Source organism: Onychostoma macrolepis, chromosome 05, assembly GCF_012432095.1.
Source record: "Onychostoma macrolepis isolate SWU-2019 chromosome 05, ASM1243209v1, whole genome shotgun sequence".
Classification (NCBI taxonomy): Eukaryota; Metazoa; Chordata; class Actinopteri; order Cypriniformes; family Cyprinidae; genus Onychostoma; species Onychostoma macrolepis.
Genome location: NC_081159.1, coordinates 29,676,514 through 29,695,990, shown reverse-complemented (window position 1 = coordinate 29,695,990; position 19,477 = coordinate 29,676,514). Strand labels below are relative to the sequence as shown.

Here is a 19,477-nt window from a genome sequence, read left to right as displayed (position 1 = left end):
AGTCAGTTATGTCTTGACAGGATAATACATCATGTTAAAATAGAGCTGTGCATTATAATGTGTGAATGCAGCCTATTAGACCTGCCTCTGTCTATGATGTCATCAATAACCAAACAACAAAAATGTTTTTATGACTAATATAACAAATTTAATTAAAATACACATATAAATTTGATATTCATGGTCAGTAAACTCATATAAAACAAATAAAACATTTTCTTTGAATTTATTCTTTTTTATAAGGAGCATTTGCCTATTTAAATAATGTACTGTACTGGTACATAATAATGTATTAGCACCCTAAATCACTCAATTTCAGCACCACTAAAATATGCTGTTATATAGGCAATAATAATAATCATCATCATCATCTAATGCAATAAAGTAATAATAGTAACTAATAATACATTTAATGCAATAAAGTCTGTGATAACGTCTGAATAACCTCAGCTGGTGATATGAGGTTAAGAGGGAAAATTAGAGATGCAATGATTCTCAAATATGAGAAACATGAAAGATCTGTCTCTTACTGAAAAATAACAGTGTCAATATATACAAACAATGTGCTCACAAGCAAGCAAACACAAACAAAAAGGTACAGTCATGTTATTATTCTTGTTTCAACATAGAGGACTAACCCACTGTGTATGGAATGGGAGTTTCCTACAAATTAGGAAAACACCATTTGGGTCAATAACTCCAGCTTTAATGGATCTTAATTGCCATCTCTATATTTGCAGACAAAATGTGTGCGTGTGTGTAAACTACATGCTCTGTAGTCCATATGGTGATCCAGAAGTCTCTAAAGTTGTCAGAGTCCATGGGTGGTCGTCTGAAGGCTTTCAGATTCCACTTCTATAGAAACCACATGATGGCCAGGGATCATCGCCAGTCCTAACACTCTGGGCTCACCTTGTGAGAAAGAATCTGCGCAAATTTTGATAATAGGACAAATCAAGACCTGTAGACTCCCAACTTATTTGCAATTTTTGATGTTACTGTTGTTATATAATTATGAATGAATGAATGAATGATGCATTTATGTAGCGCTTTATTGTGTATTGCTGTACACCCAAAGCGCTTTATAATCATATGGGGGATGATGCATCCGCTTGGATGATGCAACGACAGCCACAGGACAACAGCGCCAGTGTGCTCACCACACACCAGCTACAGGCAATGCTACACTTTTCATGGCCAAAAATATTGGCACCCTTGGTAAATATGATCAAAGGCGGCTATGAAAATTAATCTGTGTTGTTAATCCTTTTGATCTTTTATTTAAAAATTTCACAAAATCTAAACTTTCATTGGATAATAAGAATTTAAAATGGGGGGGAAATCTCATTATGAAATAAATGTTTTTCTCAAATACACGTTGGACACAATTATTGGCACCCCTAGAAATTCTTATGAGTAAAATATCTCTCAAGTATATTCCCATTCATATTCACAATTTTCAGCACTCCAGGGTGATTATGAACATGAAATTATCCAGCCATGGCTTCCTGTTTCACAGAAATATAAGTAGGAGGGAAAACAAAGCACAAATTCCCTTAATCATCCATCACAATGAGAAAAAACAAAGAATATATTTCTGATGTGTAGCAAAAGATAACTGAGCTTCACAAATTAGTGAAGTGGCTTTAAGAAAAGAGCTAGAGCAGTGAAAGTTCCCATTTCCGACATCAGTGCAATAATTAAGAATTTCCAATCAACATAAAATGTTACGAAACTGCCTGGAAGAGGACGTGTGTCTATATCGTCCTAATGCACGGTGAGAAGGAGAGTTTGAGTGGCTAAAGACTTTCCAAGGACCACAGCTGGAGGACTGCAGAAAATAGTCTGCAGTCTCGGGGTCAGAAAACCTTTAAAAAAAAAATTGTCAAACAGCACCTACATCACCACATGTTGTTTGGGAGGGTTTCAAGAAAAATTCTCCTAGCTCATCCAAAAACAAACACCAGCATATTCAGTTATCAGACACGAATGGAACTTCAAATGGGACTGGCTTCTATGGTCAGATGAAACTAAAAAATGAGCTTTTTAGCAGCAAACACTCAAAATGGGTTTGGTGAACACAGGGATAAAAAGTACCACATGTGTACAATGAAATATACTGCTGTATTTTTGATGTTGTGGGCCTTTATTTCTGCTGGAGGTCCTGGACATCTCGTTTAGACACATGGATTCTATGAAATACCAACAGATAAAAAAAAATCAATAAGTGACTGAATCTGTTAGAAATCTCATAATGGGCCATGTTTGGATCTTCCAACCGTACAATAATCCAAACACAAACCTCAAAAACAACACAAAAATGGGTCACTGAGCACAAAACCAAGCTTCTGCTATGGCCATTCCAGTTCTCTGACCTAAACCTTATAGAAAATGATGGGGGTGAACTGAAGAGAAGCAGCACCAACATGGAGCTGGGAATCTAAAGGGTCTGGAGTGATTCTGGATGAAGGAATGGTCTCTGATCTCTTGTCAGGTGTTCTCTAACCTCATCAGGCATTATGGGAGAAAATGTAGAGCTGTTAAACTAGCAAATGGAAGTTTAAAAAAGTATTGAATAAAAGGGTGCCGTTAATTGTGGCCAATGTGTATTAGAGAAAAACATTTATTTCACAATGATATTCCCCCCATTTTAAATTCTTATTATCCAATGAAAGGTTAGATTTTTGTGAATTTTAAAAATAAAAGATCAAACGGATCAACAATGCAAATTAATTTTCACAGCCATGACTATTACTTAAAGGAAGTTCACACAAAAATGAATCTTTGCTGTAAATTTCAATTCAATGTGTGCTTTATTGGCATGACAATTGTTACAATGTATTGGCAAAACAGTGTTTACATTAAATATAGAACAAATACGTATTTAAAAAAAAAATACTACTACTAATAATAATAAATACATGCATGCATGCATGCATATATATATATATATATATATATATATATATATATATATATATATATATATATTAGTGGTGGGCATAGATTCATTTTTAATCTAGATTAATCTAGATTAATCTTGGAATTAATCTAGATTAATCTAGATTAAAATGGCTCATTTGAATTCTGCCAAGTAGATCAGAATAAGTTCACTACTAGTAGTAAACAACTAGCAGTCATCAAGAATTTAATATTGATAATAACATTGAAGACATTGTATGATTATTCCTTAAAGATAAGGTTTTAATAGTTTTAATAGTAGTAGCCTATTATGTTCTGCCCAATGTCTTTAAGTGAAACCGAACTTTTTTTTTGACGGGTTGCCGTGAATACCTTTACGTTTCTGTGTATATGATATGAGGATAGTTTTTCTCAAATGAAACGCCGAGTGCTCGTGAAGTGACTCTCAGAGCAGTTCTGGAGATGTTGTTCATGTATTTATGTCCTCATTTAGTGAGACGACAGACGTTAATATCACCGCAAGCGCCACGCGGGCTTCTGTATGAGTAAACAAACCCGCGTCTTGCGCCATACATTAACACAGAGACACGCAGAAGTCATATTTAAATAGACGTTTTGCGGCTTAATATTTACAAATAGGAGTGGGAGTGTGCTTACTTGTGTGTGTGCTTACGTGTGTGTGTGCGAACCGGGCGGAACTCCGCTGTGCGCGATACAGAGAGCGTGACCATGTAACGAGACAGAAATGACTTGCCGATCTTCATTGGCAAGCTTCTTAAAATACATTTTCCTGAAGCAAACCCGGCTGCTTCATAGCTGCATCCATTTTAGCACGCATACACACAGGTTCGAAGACTCGTTCTCGCCCCCTACAGTGCAATTCTGCTAGGTATACATCCGCGCTAAAATATCAGGTGAAAGTCATCATAGCTTGCGTAGTATAGACCCAGCTCCCAACCCAACTTTGAGAATAGATTAACGGCGATATTTTTTTTAATCGCCCGATAAGAGTCTCGCGTTAACGCAGCACGTTAACGCCGATAACGGCCCACCACTAATATATATATATACATACAGTGGGTACGGAAAGTATTCAGTCCCCCTTAAATTTTTCACTCTTTGTTATATTGCAGCCATTTGCTAAAATCATTTAAGTTCATTTTTTTTCCTCATTAATGTACAAACATCACCCCATATTGACAGAAAAACACAGAATTGTTGACATTTTTGCAGATTTATTAAAAAAGAAAAACTGAAATATCACATGGTCCTAAGTATTCAAACCCTTTGCTGTGACACTCATATATTTAACTCAGGTGCTGTCCATTTCTTCTGATCATCCTTGAGATGGTTCTACACCTTCATTTGAGTCCAGCTGTGTTTGATTATACTGATTGGACTTGATTAGGAAAGCCACACACCTGTCTATATAAGACCTTACAGCTCACAGTGCATGTCAGAGCAAATGACAATCATGAGGTCAAAGGAACTGCCTGAAGAGCTCAGAGACAGAATTGTGGCAAGGCACAGATCTGGCCAAGGTTACAAACAAATTCCTGCTGCACTCAAGGTTCCTAAGAGCACAGTGGCCTCCATAATCCTTAAATGGAAGACGTTTGGGACGACCAGAACCCTTCCTAGAGCTGGCCGTCCGGCCAAACTGAGCTATCGGGGGAAAAGAGCCTTGGTGAGAGAGGTAAAGAAGAACCCAAAGATCACTGTGGCTGAGCTCCAGAGATGCAGTCGGGAGATGGGAGAAAGTTGTAGAAAGTCAACCATCACTGCAGCCCTCCACCAGTCGGGGCTTTATGGCAGAGTGGCCCGACGGAAGCCTCTCCTCAGTGAAAGACACCTGAAAGCCCGCATGGAGTTTGCTAAAAAACACCTGAAGGACTCCCAAGATGGTGAGAAATAAGATTCTCTGGTCTGATGAGACCAAGATAGAACTTTTTGGCCTCAATTCTAAGCGGTATGTGTGGAGAAAACCAGGCACTGCTCATCACCTGTCCAATACAGTCCCAACAGTGAAGCATGGTGGTGGCAGCATCATGCTGTGGGGGTGTTTTTCAGCTGCAGGGACAGGACGACTGGTTGCAATCGAGGGAAAGATGAATGCGGCCAAGTACAGGGATATCCTGGACGAAAACCTTATCCAGAGTGCTCAGGACCTCAGACTGGGCCGAAGGTTTACCTTTCAACAAGACAATGACCCTAAGCACACAGCTAAAATGACGAAGGAGTGGCTTCACAACAACTCCGTGACTGTTCTTGAATGGCCCAGCCAGAGCCCTGACTTAAACCCAATTGAGCATCTCTGGAGAGACCTAAAAATGGCTGTCCACCACCGTTTACCATCCAACCTGACAGAACTGGAGAGGATCTGCAAGGAGGAATGGCAGAGGATCCCCAAATCCAGGTGTGAAAAACTTGTTGCATCTTTCCCAAAAAAGACTCATGGCTGTATTAAATCAAAATGAAAAATTTAAGGGGGTCTGAATACTTTCCTTACCCACTGTATATATATATAAAATAGAACAAATCAATTCTATGAACAATTAAATTTAGTGTGGTGTGTGTGTGTGTGTGTGCGCATTACTAATTTGTTGACTCCTCCCTCTTTTTTTGACATCCGTCAATGTATCTTGCTGCTAGTAAGATACAATCTTGTTTTTGCCCTAATAAATATTGAAGTTGTGTTTTCTTGTTTAACATTAAGTCCGGTAAAATATTTCAAATTTGGGATAAAATTTATTTCTAATTTCTTCATAGTTAGGGCAGCTGGTGAGGAAGTGTTGCTCTGTCTCCACTTCCCCATGGGTACAGTATGGGCAGATGCGGCTCTCTTTGGGCAGCCAGTGCTGTCGATATCGGCCCGTCTCTACAATCAGAGTATGGTTGCTCAGTCTGTATCTCGTCATTTGTCTTCTTAATTTACAGTCTTTCACTGTACTCAGATATTCTGCAGTTGTGTTATCTCTATTTAGGGCCAAATAACATTCAAGTTTACTTTGTTTTTCTGTTGTTTCTTTCCAATAGGTTAGATAGTTTTCTTTTTGTGTTTTTATAATTTGTTTGGGCCGAATTTTGTGGATGGATGTTTCAGTGTCCTGATGCTGGATGTTGTTAGTCATGTTAGTTTGTATTTGCAGGTTCAAGACCATCTGAATCAGGGGACTTTTTTCAGTGTTCACTTCATGGTTTTTAAGGGCTTTAAAATCGCAACTATGAATGAGTTGGGGTCGCTCATTTTTTCCAAAATCTGATGGCTCATTTCTCAATGCACATTAGTAGAGGATATTGGCCTAATTCTGCCCTGCATGCGTTGTTCGGTGTGTTCCTCCGTACTCTGAGGATACTTTTACAGAACTCAGCATGTAGGCTGCGATCGGATTTTTGTCCCATTTTTCAAATTCGTGATTTAGGAGAGGACCCCACACTTCACTGCCATATAATGCAATAGGTTCTATGACTGATTGGAATATTTTGAGCCAGATTCTAATTGGCATTTCAATTTGGATTGATTTTTTGATGGCGTAAAAGGCCCTTCTTGCTTTCTCTTTCAGTTCATTCACAGCCAAATTTAGCTTACCAGTTGCACTTATTTTCAGCCCGAGGTATGTGTAGTTTGTGGCATATTCAATTTTGGTTGTACCAAGGGTGAAATTGTGTCTATTTCCCTGAAGTCTAGGTCTTTTCTGGAATGTTATTACTTTAGTTTTGATAGTCAGGGCCCAGGTCTGACAGAACTTGTGTAAGATGTCTAGGTTCTGCTGTAGACCCTCTTCTGTTGGAGACAGCAGAACCAGATCATCTGCAAACAGCAAGAACTTTATGTTGGAGTCATGTAGTGAGGCCAGGTGCTGCTGATTGTTCCAGGAGTTTCGCCAATTCATTAATGTAAATATTGAAGAGGGTCGGTGATAGTGGACAGCACTGCCTCACACCCTGCCCTTGAGTGAAGAATTCTGTTAGTTTATTTCCAATTTTAATTGCGCATTGATTGTTTGAATATATTGTTTATATGTTTTCATGTTCTACCCCCAATACCTGATTCTAGAAGTTTTGAAAGCAGACCTTCGTGCCAAATTGAATCAAAGGCCTTTTGGAAATCTACAAAGCAAGCAAATATTTTGGTTTTGATTTGGTTATTGTATTTGTCGATCAGGGTGTGTAGGGTGAAGATGTGGTCTGTTGTTCTATAATTTGGCAAGAATCCAATTTGACTGTTGCCGAGGACATTGTGCTCTGTAAGGAAGTGTACAAGTCTTGTGTTGATGATATTGCAGAACAGCTTCCCCAGATAACAGCTTACACAGATACATTAAAAAAAATAAATAAATAAAAATAAAAAAGCAATATACAAATATGAAAAATTAATTAATAAATTATTTTTAGGGTTTTTTTTAAATTATTTTTTAAATAATAAATGATTAAGCCCTTTACGCAATCTGACATAACGGGTGAACTGCAGGTTTCGTCTGGCCAGAGGAGAACTGGCCCCCCGACTGAGCCTGGTTTCTCCCAAGGTTTTTCTTCTCCATTCTGTCACAGAGGGAGTTTTGGTTCCTTGCCGCTGTCGCCTCTGGCTTGCTCAGTTGGGGATACTTAATTTCTAGCGATTATCGTCGATGTGATTGCACAGATACTATTTAAACTAAACTGAGCTAGACAACGACATCTCTGAATTCAATAATGAAATGCCTTTAACTGAAAATTGAGTGTTTAATCTTATCATTATACATTACTGACACTCTATCCTCCAATTTGATACTGTTAAGTGCTTTGACACAATCTGTATTGTTAAAAGCACTATATAAATAAAAGTGACTTGATTTGACTTGACAGATGCCTCTGTAATATTTTGGGTTTGATTTGTCTCCATTCTTGAATATGGGTGTTATGAGTCCTCGGTTCCAGGTTTCAGGGAAATGACCAACACTCAGAACAAAGTTGAACCGTTTTAGTAGGGCCAATCTTAATTTGTGCTCTGTGTTCTTGAGCATTTCGTTGAGGATGCCATCTGGTCCACTTGCTTTTTGTTTTTTTAGGGCCTGGATTTTATCAATCTAATGGGTATTGATATTTACCAATTGTATGTTCCATATACGGCTGGGCGATATATCGAATATTAGCGATAATATCGCAATAATTTTGACGACGATGTAAAATTTGAAAATATTGTGAATATCAAATATTTCAAATTCAAGCATACTTTCCCAAAAGAACGCGCCAAACGTCCAAGTCCCCTTACATATTACCGCACAAGAGACGTGAGGTGGGGGAGGGTGTCTTTTTTTTTTTTTTACACATTAGCAAAATGGAGACTAGTGTTAATTTCATTAATAAAAAATATGACTAAAAATGTTTGTTGACTTTTTCCCATGACTAAGATGAAACGAAGACAAGATGACAATAAGGTCAATAAACGAAAACTATGACTATCAACATGTAATTTCGTTGAAAAAAGACGAGACTAAAAAATGTATTCAAAAAAATAAAAACTTTACCAAAAACCTCTCTGTATTTTCCTCAAAAAAAACAAAACAAAACAAAAAAGATAAAATGTTATTGCGGACCGCTCTACACGCCTCTGCTACGCTTGCTTTCATGAGTGCGGTTGCCAGATATCAAGAGTTCAAATCCCCGAATCAGAGCTTCGCTGTACATTTTCTACTCAGTGTCATCTGGCAAACATGCGCAAACGCTCACTCCTCATTGCGGAAATGCCACCACCGATGATCTGAAAACACTGACAAACAAGCTGGAGTTAAGCGATCAAAGTGAAAGTGTCAACAGTCTGTGTTCTGTTATGAGATCTCGACTGTATTGTTTGCGATTGTGATCGCTGAATAAATGCACTTACTCAACCGCTGTTGTTTGAATACAGAAACATAGGCTATTGCAATTTGGAATTACTATTAGGAATTTCACTGTTATGATATTTTTCCATTCCATTTTCCAGAGAGAGTGCATAAGTCTTTGGTATGTATGTATATATATTTATTTATATAAATAATATATACAGTCATGGCCAGAAATATCAGCACCCTTGGTAAATATGATCAAAGAAGGCTGTGAAAATAAATCTACATTGTTAATCCTTTTGATCTTTTATTTAAAAAAAATTCACAAAAATCTAACCTTTCATCGGATAATAAGAATTTAAAATGGGGGGGAAAATGTCATTATGAAATAAATGTTTTTCTCTAATACACATTGGCCACAATTAATGGCACCCTTTTATTCAATACTTCTTGAAACCTCCATTTGCCAGCTTAACAGCTCTAAATTTTCTCCTATAATGCCTGATGATGTTAGAGAACACCTGACAATTGATCAGAGACCATTTCTTCATCCAGAATCACTCCAGACCCTCCTTCTCCTCTTCAGTTCACCCCACTCACTTTCTATAGGGTTCAGGTCAGAGGACTGGAATGGCCATAGCAGAAGCTTGGTTCTGTGCTCAGTGACCCATTTTTGTGTTGTTTTTGAGGTTTGTGTTTGGATTATTGTACGGTTGGAAGATCCAAACATGGCCCATTTTAAGGTTTCTAACACAATCAGTCACTTATTGATTTTTTATCTGTTTGTATTTGATAGAATCCATGATGCCATGTGTCTAAACAAGATGTCGAGGACCTCCAGCAGAAATATAGGCCCACAAAATCAAAAATACAGCAGTATATTTCATTGTACACATGGGGTACTTTTTATCCCTGTGTTCACCAAATCCATCTTGAGTGTTTGCTGCTAAAAAGCTAATTTTTTTGTTTCATCTGACCATTGAAGCCAGTCCCATTTGAAGTTCCAGTCGTGTCTGATAACTGAATAAGCTGGAGTTTGTTTTTGGATGAGCTAGGAGAATTTTTCTTGAAACCCTCCCAAAACATGCGGTGATGTAGGTGCTGTTTGACAATTTTTTTTTTAAGGTTTTCTGACCCCGAGAATAAACCATTTTCTGCAATTCTCCAGCTGTGGTCCTTGGCGAGTCTTTAGCCACTCAAACTCTCCTTCTCACCGTGCATTAGGACAATATAGACACACGTCCTCTTCCAGGCAGTTTCCTAACATTTTATGTTGATTGGAAATTGTTAATTATTGCCCTGATGGTGGAAATGGGAATTTTCACTGCTCTAGCACTTTTCGTAAAGCCACTTCACTAATTTGTGAAGCTCAATTATCTTTTGCTGCACTTTAGAAATATATTCTTTGGTTTTTCTCATTGTGATGGATGATTAAGGGAATTTGGCCTTTGTTTTCCCTCCTATTTATATTTCTGTGAAACAGGAAGCCATGGCTGGATAATTTCATGTTCATAATCACCCTGGAGTGCTCAAAATTGTGAATATGAATGGGAATATACTTCAGAGATATTTTATTTTCTAAGGGTGCCAATAATTGTGTCCAACGTGTATTTGAGAAAACATTTATTTCATAATGAGATTTCCACCCATTTTAAATTCTTATTATCCAATGAAAGGTTAGATTTTTGTGAATTTTTAAAATAAAAGATCAAAAGGATTAACAATGCAGATACATTTTCACAGCCTTCTTTGATCATATATATATATATATATATACACATATACACACACACAGGTGCATCTCAATAAATTAGAATGTCGTGGAAAAGTTCATTTATTTCAGTAATTCGACTCAAATTGTGAAACACGTGTATTAAATAAATTCAGTGCACACAGACTGAAGTAGTTTCAGTCTTTGGTTCTTTTAATTGTGATGATTTTGGCTCACATTTAACAAAAACCCACCAATTCACTATCTCAACAAATTAGAATATGGTGACATGCCAATCAGCTAATCAACTCAAAACACCTGCAAAGGTTTCCTGAGCCTTCAAAATGGTCTCTCAGTTTGGTTCACTAGGCTACACAATCATGGAGAAAGACTGCTGATCTGACAGTTGTCCAGAAGACAATCATTGACACCCTTCACAAGGAGGGTAAGCCACAAACATTCATTGCCAAAGAAGCTGGCTGTTCACAGTGTGCTGTATCCAAGCATGTTAACAGAAAGTTGAGTGGAAGGAAAAAGTGTGAAAGGAAAAAGATGCACAGCCAACCGTGAGAACGTTGCCTTATGAGGATTGTCAAGCAAAATCGATTCAAGAATTTGGGAGAACTTTTTGGTGAAGGAATGGACTGAGGCTGGGGTCAAGGTATCAAGAGCCACCACACACAGATATGTCAAAGAATTTGGCTACAGTTGTCGTATTCCTCTTGTTAAGCCACTCTTGAACCACAGACAACGTCAGAGGCGTCTTACCTGGGCTAAGGAGAAGAAGACCTGGACTGTTGCCCAGTGGTCCAAAGTCCTCTTTTCAGATGAGAGCAAGTTTTGTATTTCATTTGGAAACCAAGGTCCTAGAGTCTGGAGGAAGGGTGGAGAAGCTCATAGCCCAAGTTGCTTGAAGTCCAGTGTTAAGTTTCCACAGTCTGTGATGATTTGGGGTGCAGTGTCATCTGCTGGTGTTGGTCCATTATGTTTTTTGAAAACCAAAGTCACTGCACCCGTTTACCAAGAAATTTTGGAGCACTTCATGCTTCCTTCTGCTGACCAGCTTTTTAAAGATGATTTCATTTTCCAGCAGGATTTGGCACCTGCCCACACTGCCAAAAGCACCAGAAGTTGGTTAAATGACCATGGTGTTGGTGTGCTTGACAGGCCAGCAAACTCACCAGACCTGAACCCCATAGAGAATCTATGGGGTATTGTCAAGAGGAAAATGAGAAACAAGAGACCAAAAAATGCAGATGAGCTGAAGGCCACTGCCAAAGAAACCTGGGCTTCCATACCACCTCAGCAGTGCCACAAACTGATCACCTCCATGCCACGCCGAATTGAGGCAGTAATTAAAGCAAAAGGAGCCCCTACCAAGTACTGAGCACATATACAGTAAAAGAACATACTTTCCCAGAAGGCCAACAATTCAATAAAAATGTTTTTTTTTATTGGTCTTATGATGTATTCTAATTTGTTGAGATAGTGAATAGGTGGGTTTTTGTTAAATATGAGCCAAAATCATCACAATTAAAAGAACCAAAGACTTAAACTACTTCAGTCTGTGTGCACTGAATTTATTTAATACACGAGTTTTGCAATTTGACTTGAATTACTGAAATAATAATAAATGACATTCTAATTCATTGAGATGCACCTGTATATATATATATATATATATATATATATATATATATATATATATATATATATATATATATATATATATATATATATATATATATATATATATATATATATATATATATATATATGTATGTATGTATGTATATATATATATATGATGTATGTATACACATATACACATATACACATATATATACATATTGTATATATATGTATATATGTATATATATGTGTATATGTGTATATATGTATACATACATATATATATACATATATATACACACAGGTGCATCTCAATGAATTAGAATGTCGTGGAAAAGTTATATATATGTATGTATATATATGTATATATATATATATATATATATATATATATATATATATATATATATATATATATTAAATCAGGGGTGAAAAAGTCAATTTGACAATTTTTTTCTGAAAACAAGACAATTTTTACTTGTCTAGAAAATGCTTTTTGATTCAGGAATTTTTAGATATTTGGACTAGAGACAAGACAAAAACATTCTCAAATCATTTTTTTGCAGTGCACCATTCAAGGATAAACACCTTTATATGATTAAAAGACGTTTGAGCGACAACTCAACAAGGACTGTTGTTAAGATACATGAACTTAGTCAGGGCAAATAAACCACTGTAAATCTTTATTTCAGCACTCGAATTATTGAAGCAGCTGACGGGCTAAACGCGAGGTGTTTCTCCGTCTTGAAATAGGCTGTTACAGTCATGTCAGATACATGTACGAGTTGAACGCACATGAACGCCACCACAAAGTCGTTATTACGAGTGGGAAACTCGAAATTTTCTTTAAGCCCCGAGTTTCTGATTGGGCGGTTTGAAAAAACGTGTCGGATGCAATGGACGCAGCCAAAGACTATATATGCAGTGTCGGTAAAGTTGTCGAAATGAATAAAATGAAAACTATATAAGTTACATAGCCTACACACAATATTATTATATAATTATAATAGAATATATAATTATTTAGTTTACATCACCTTCATAAATGAAATAAAACGGAAAAAAGAAAAAAACACACTGATGCACATTCTTCATTCGGTCATAAGTTGCTTGCCATTAGCTTGTTCCTACACGTTTTACGTAGCCTCTGGAAATATGGATAGCATGCCTGCAGCCATAGACATAATATGCCTGCAGCGTCTAAAAGTTAGGCTTCAGGAGTGAGATTGGTTGGTTGAGGGAAAGGACATTAAGGTAGGCCAATCAGAGGCAGAGTAGGGCGGGTCCATTCCTTTGCCAACAGGGGAAAAAACGCTACAGGTGACGTGACACAGATGACACGCAGATACGATTATCATTATTCTTTTGTTATTATTCAGCCATTTATATTTATACTGGCAATAAAACGTTTACCAAGTCACATCGCTTCAATCCCAGCATACATTTACCCAACTATTATCAAAAGTATTTCTAAATAAATACAACAAAACATTTCTTGCGACCTTACGTGAAGTATTATGACAAAATGCATGAAGAAGAAGAATTGGACGTGTTCTGCAGCTGCATTAGAGCTAACATTAGCATCATGCTACATAAGACAGTTTATGAGATTAATAATAAACTTTTACTCAGAACTCACTTCAAACCACCATCGAGTGTTTGTAATAACTTCCTTTTGCGATCACGTGTGGAATTTGGTCGTTTACTGTTGTTAAAATATGCTATTTATAGCCTTTTATATCGCTACACAAATTAGCATTTCAGATGTACACATTCCACTCAAAAAAATCACATACAGACCATATCTATCGTAATCGTGTGTTTATTATCTTATATAATCTATAGTGGCTGTTGTCATGTTTATTTCTGCTGTGTAAAAGCCTTAACATGTATGCTCTGGCTGAAACTCAAACATTGTTTGATGTTACAACCGCCTGTCCATTCTTAAGTTGCCAGGGATACATTCCAAGTATAATACATATTAGTAAAAGGATCTATTTTAATTTTTATTTGTCTATATACACTTTGGGCGATCGCGGTACATTATAAAAGTAGGCCAAAAAAAACGTTTTTGTTGTTTTTTAATGGGGCAAAAGAAAATCATGTTTTTATATTATTTAAAAGCAAATGCAAACATATCAAGATATATATCGAATATCGTAAAATGGACAATATCGAGATATCTTTTTTTTACACAAACATATATACATACATATATATATATATATATATATATATACAGTGAGGAAAATAAGTATTTGAACACCCTGCTATTTTGCAAGTTCTCCCACTTAGAAATCATGGAGGGTCTGAAATTGTCATCGTAGGTGCATGTCCACTGTGAGAGACATAATCTAAAAAAAAATCCAGAAATCACAATGTATGATTTTTAACTATTTATTTGTATGATACAGCTGCAAATAAGTATTTTAACACCTGTCTATCAGCTAGAATTCTGACCCTCAAAGACCTGTTAGTCTGCCTTTAAAATGTCCACCTCCACTCCATTTATTATCCTAAATTAGATGCACCTGTTTGAGGTCGTTAGCTGCATAAAGACACCTGTCCACCCCATACAATCAGTAAGAATCCAACTACTAACATGGCCAAGACCAAAGAGCTGTCCAAAGACACTAGAGACAAAATTGTACACCTCCACAAGGCTGGAAAGGGCTACGGGAAATTGCCAAGCAGCTTGGTGAAAAAGGTCCACTGTTGGAGCAATCATTAGAAAATGGAAGAAGCTAAACATGACTGTCAATCTCCCTCGGACTGGGGCTCCATGCAAGATCTCACCGTGGGGTCTCAATGATCCTAAGAAAGGTGAGAAATCAGCCCAGAACTACATGGGAGGAGCTGGTCAATGACCTGAAAAGAGCTGGGACCACCGCTTCCAAGGTTACTGTTGGTAATACACTAAGACGTCATGGTTTGAAATCATGCATGGCACGGAAGGTTCCCCTGCTTAAACCAGCACATGTCCAGGCCCGACTTAAGTTTGCCAATGACCATTTGGATGATCCAGAGGAGTCATGGGAGAAAGTCATGTGGTCAGATGAGACCAAAATAGAACTTTTGGTCATAATTCCACTAAACGTGTTTGGAGGAAGAAGAATGATGAGTACCATCCCAAGAACACCATCCCTACTGTGAAGCATGGGGTGGTAGCATCATGCTTTGGGGTGTTTTTCTGCACATGGGACAGGGCGACTGCCCTGTTTTAAGGAGAGGATGACCGGGGCCATGTATTGCGAGATTTTGGGGAACAACCTCCTTCCCTCAGTTAGAGCATTGAAGATGGGTCGAGGCTGGGTCTTCCAACATGACAATGACCAAGCACACAGCCAGGATAACCAAGGAGTGGCTCTGTAAGAAGCATATCAAGGTTCTGGCGTGGCCTAGCCAGTCTCCAGACCTAAACCCAATAGAGAATCTTTGGAGGAGCTCAAACTCCGTGTTTCTCAGCGACAGGCCAGAAACCTGACTGATCTAGAGAAGATCTGTGTGGAGGAGTGGGCCAAAATCCCTCCTGCAGTGTGTGCAAACCTGGTGAAAAACTACAGGAAACGTTTGACCTCTGTAATTGCAAACAAAGGCTACTTTACCAAATATTAACATTGATTTTCTCAGGTGTTCAAATACTTATTTGCAGCTGTATCATACAAATAAATAGTTAAAAAATCATACATTGTGATTTCTGGATTTTTTTTTTTTTAGATTATGTCTCTCACAGTGGACATGCACCTACGATGACAATTTCAGACCCCTCCATGATTTCTAAGTGGGAGAACTTGCAAAATAGCAGGGTGTTCAAATACTTATTTTCCTCACTGTATATATCGCCCAGCCCAATATGAATCATTTTTCATATTTTTGGGTTTGTTCTGGGTTCATTTTAATTTCACTATAAAGTTGTTCAAAGTGATTTTTCCAGGTGTCTCCATTTTATATGGCTGCTTGTTCATGAATTTTTTTTTTTATGCAGGTAATTCCATTTGTCCCAGAAATTGTTAGAATTTACGGATTCTTCAATAGTTTTTGGATGTACTGTTCTCTCTTTTTTCTGAGTGTACTTTTATACTGTTTAAGTTCTTCACAATATTGATGGCATAAATCTGCATTGTTTGGTTGTCTATGTTTTTGATTTGATGATTGTCTTAATTTTTTCCTTATGGTTTTACAGCCTAAATCAAACCATTTTTCATTTTTTTGTGTGGTTTTATTGATTTTTTTAGAGGATGTGAGGTTAGATAAATTGGCCAAATATTCAAATATATAATTTATGTTCTCTACAGCAACATTGACACCATCTCGATTGTGAGGATAAATTCTGCCAAGAAAGTTGTCTAAAAGCAAGCACACTTTTGGATGGTTAATTGCTGTCGCATATTCTGTGCTGTTTTGTGCCCATCTGTAATTCTCTCTAATATTGTACAGCTTACTGGGCTGTGAGTGTATGTTCGTATTTGTTGTCCTTTTTAGGTAAACAGTAATTTGGCTGTGGTCTGATAGGGGTGTTAGAGGTTTGACTGTGAATGCTCTGAAAGAGAATGGATCTAAATCTGTGATCATTAAATCAACTGTTGAGCAACCATGAAATGAACTATAGGTGTACCTTCCAAGAGAGTCTCCTTTCACCCTACCATTGACGAGGTACAGACTGAGGCTTCGACAGAGCTCGATCAGAAGCTTCCCATTTTTATTCACTTGGTCATCAGAGTTATTTCTTGGGAAGTTTACAATGTTTTGTGGGAAGCTCTGTCCAAAAATATAGTTATTCCCATTATCTGTGGTGTAGTCGGGAAGAGATATGTCCTGGCATTTAGATCTCCACAGATCAACACACTTCCCTGGGCCTGGAAGTGGTTAATTTCACTGTGTAGAAATTCAAAGATGTCCTCATTATAGTATGGAGATTCAGAGGGAGGAATATAGAGAGCACTAAAATTTAATAAATGTAAATTTACTCACACGCAGGCCCTTTGAGAGTCAAAAAAGCAGATACAGGCAACCCAAAATTAATATAGTGTAGAAGAAAGTCAGTCACCTACATCTTGAGTGTAAGTAAGTGAAAACCAAATTTTCATTTGTGGGTGAACTACTCTTTTAAATATGAAATATTATTAGTGACTGCACTTATTTGTGAAGTACTACACAGGGCTCTAGACTGCGACCATTTTTTGAGAATGTGCGAGTAAAAATTTAACGTGGTCTTGCAGCACATTGTAGCAGGAGTCAGATTTCACTGATTACATGAAGAGAGGCACTTTCAGCGCGAGCGCTTCGTGGGTAGAGCCTGGTTTATACTCGCTGCATCAGCACGAGCACGAAGGTGCACGCAGCGGACGGAGCGCAACGGATGATTTGGTTTTCAAGCTAAAGTAAAAGGCCGCTTCTTAAACCAGAGAAGGTGAACATGTTGGTATTCTTGTAGAAAAAAACATGCAAGTCCTGTCAGCAACAGCCAGTTTAGTTTTACTTTTCTTTTTGTTTTCGTTTTGAAAAGCTTGTCATCTTTGCTGTTTACCTCAAATTACGCTATGGCTTTCCTTAATTTTTTTAATATTACTTTATTTCTCAGTGTTTGCTAAACATTCTGTAATTTATTAGTCGGTATATAATACAGCATGTGATGTATCATATGCCATGCTTCGTCTTATTCGTTTTTGTTAAATGTTATGCAAGCTAGTTGGTTAGCCTACTGTTTTATTGTTGTTGTGCTTTTTAATTAAGAATAATGAATCCATCTTTGTTTTAGTTTTAAAAAGTGAAAGGTGTATAGATGTAAGCAAACCAGGCAATTATCTTGTAAAACGTGACACCAAGATCACGAATTTGAAAGTGCACGAAAAAAGGATTTCCTGTTCACAAAATTTAAATCACAAATATGAAAAAGAACGGGTTGAATGTTGAACACTTTCGTTACCATAGAACTATAAACTGTGATAAAAGTTCATCAGCATGCATTGATTAATCAAATGTTGTAGAAAAATAAATAAATAATTGAGACCAAATTATGTGCTTGTGCGACCAACTGAGAAAGTTAGTCGCAAAAGTGCCACCAATGGGAAGAATGAGTCTAGAGCCCTGCTACAGTATTTACAGCATCCTCCCACACTACCAAATCAGGTGATGTCAGCATCTGTAGAAGTCTGGTGCCTTGCCTCTCCTCAATAATCTGAATCATTTGACGTTTTGAAGTAGCCATTAGCAGAAAATAGTTTGTGGTAAGTCTTTAATAATTATGATTGTGGTTCGAATGCCTGACAGTATACAGCAATAGTAGACTTCCATAAACAAGCACGACTAATAACCTGTTTTTTACAGTCTATGCTAATAACAGACAATAACGTGACACTAAAGAGTAATAAGGAGTACCCAAATATTGATAAATCATAAGGTGTGTGTCTAGGGTGAGCTAGGTACCTGTGGATTTGAGAAACTCTTGTGCAGATCCCAGGATGACGTTGCAGTCTCTGTCTGTGCACAGGAAGAGCCCCACCAGCGTTCGGCCGTCAGTCATCCGGATCCTCATGCTCTTATTGAGGAGGTTCTCCAGTTTACACCGAGCTAGCGAATAAGCAGACGTCTCCACCTGAGACACAACATATGCTTTACATCGACTACAGAGATCAGTATATTTATCCACGTCAATGTATTCCTTTCAAACCTAATCGTATATCATAAAGGTTTGATAACATAGAAATATTCGATTAAAAAAATATATCCTAATGAAGCACTGACATAAATTCATAGTGCTTACTAGCATTAGCTTCAACGTTAATATTTCACTGGCCTCTTATGTGACAACGTATTCAGACCTCAGTTTGCATATCCGTGCCGTTCTCTTCGCTTTCTGTTGCCATTTGAGCCTTCGTTATGTTAAAGTCTTTGTATAAATGCGAGTCAAACGGAAAAGCGATGGCAACAGTTACTCAAAGAAGCATTCTTCTTCTTCTTTTTTTTTTATTGGCGGCTCGCAATCTTAAAAAGAGCATTACCGCCATCTACTGTGGGTTATGGAACTCTTTCTTCTCTCCCAAGATCTTGCTAGTTATTCAGCTCCTCCGTCCATCCATCTCTGTCTGTCTGTCTGTCTACCTACCTACCTACTTACAGTTGTTTTTTTTATTATTTTATTTCCATTTTTATTATTGATTTGAGTATTTGCTAATCTAAATTTGCTTTTGCTATAACTTGTTTTGCTTATTTATGCTTCCTCATTCCCTGACACTCCAGTATGCACAAGAACCCATACAAACTGAACTCCGAATCTTATTTGTTTGTTGCATTATATGTAATATCTGAAGTATTTTCATCAAAATATCACGCATACATTCAGACTATTGAGCATCCACAGGGCTGAGATTAAATCTGAATATCAGTGTTTGTTTAATCCCATATCTTT

At 37.3% G+C, this 19,477-nt stretch overlaps 1 protein-coding gene across 2 annotated transcripts; it reads right to left on the bottom strand.

The window, feature by feature from the left end:
- Nucleotides 1-52: 52 nt before the first annotated feature.
- naa38 (N-alpha-acetyltransferase 38, NatC auxiliary subunit) lies at nt 53-19,046 on the bottom strand. Of its 2 annotated transcripts, none has more exons than XM_058775100.1 (3): nt 18,833-18,962; nt 18,496-18,664; nt 53-927 (listed from the first exon to the last, which is right to left on the bottom strand). In XM_058775100.1, the coding sequence occupies exons 1-3, from the start codon at nt 18,836-18,838 to the stop codon at nt 812-814; spliced, it is 291 nt and encodes a 96-aa protein (XP_058631083.1). In that variant the 5' UTR covers nt 18,839-18,962; the 3' UTR covers nt 53-811. The 2 variants fall into 2 exon arrangements, with proteins under 2 accessions (XP_058631083.1, XP_058631082.1); XM_058775099.1 differs by having other exon boundaries at nt 62-927; nt 18,891-19,046.
- Nucleotides 19,047-19,477: the final 431 nt, after the last annotated feature.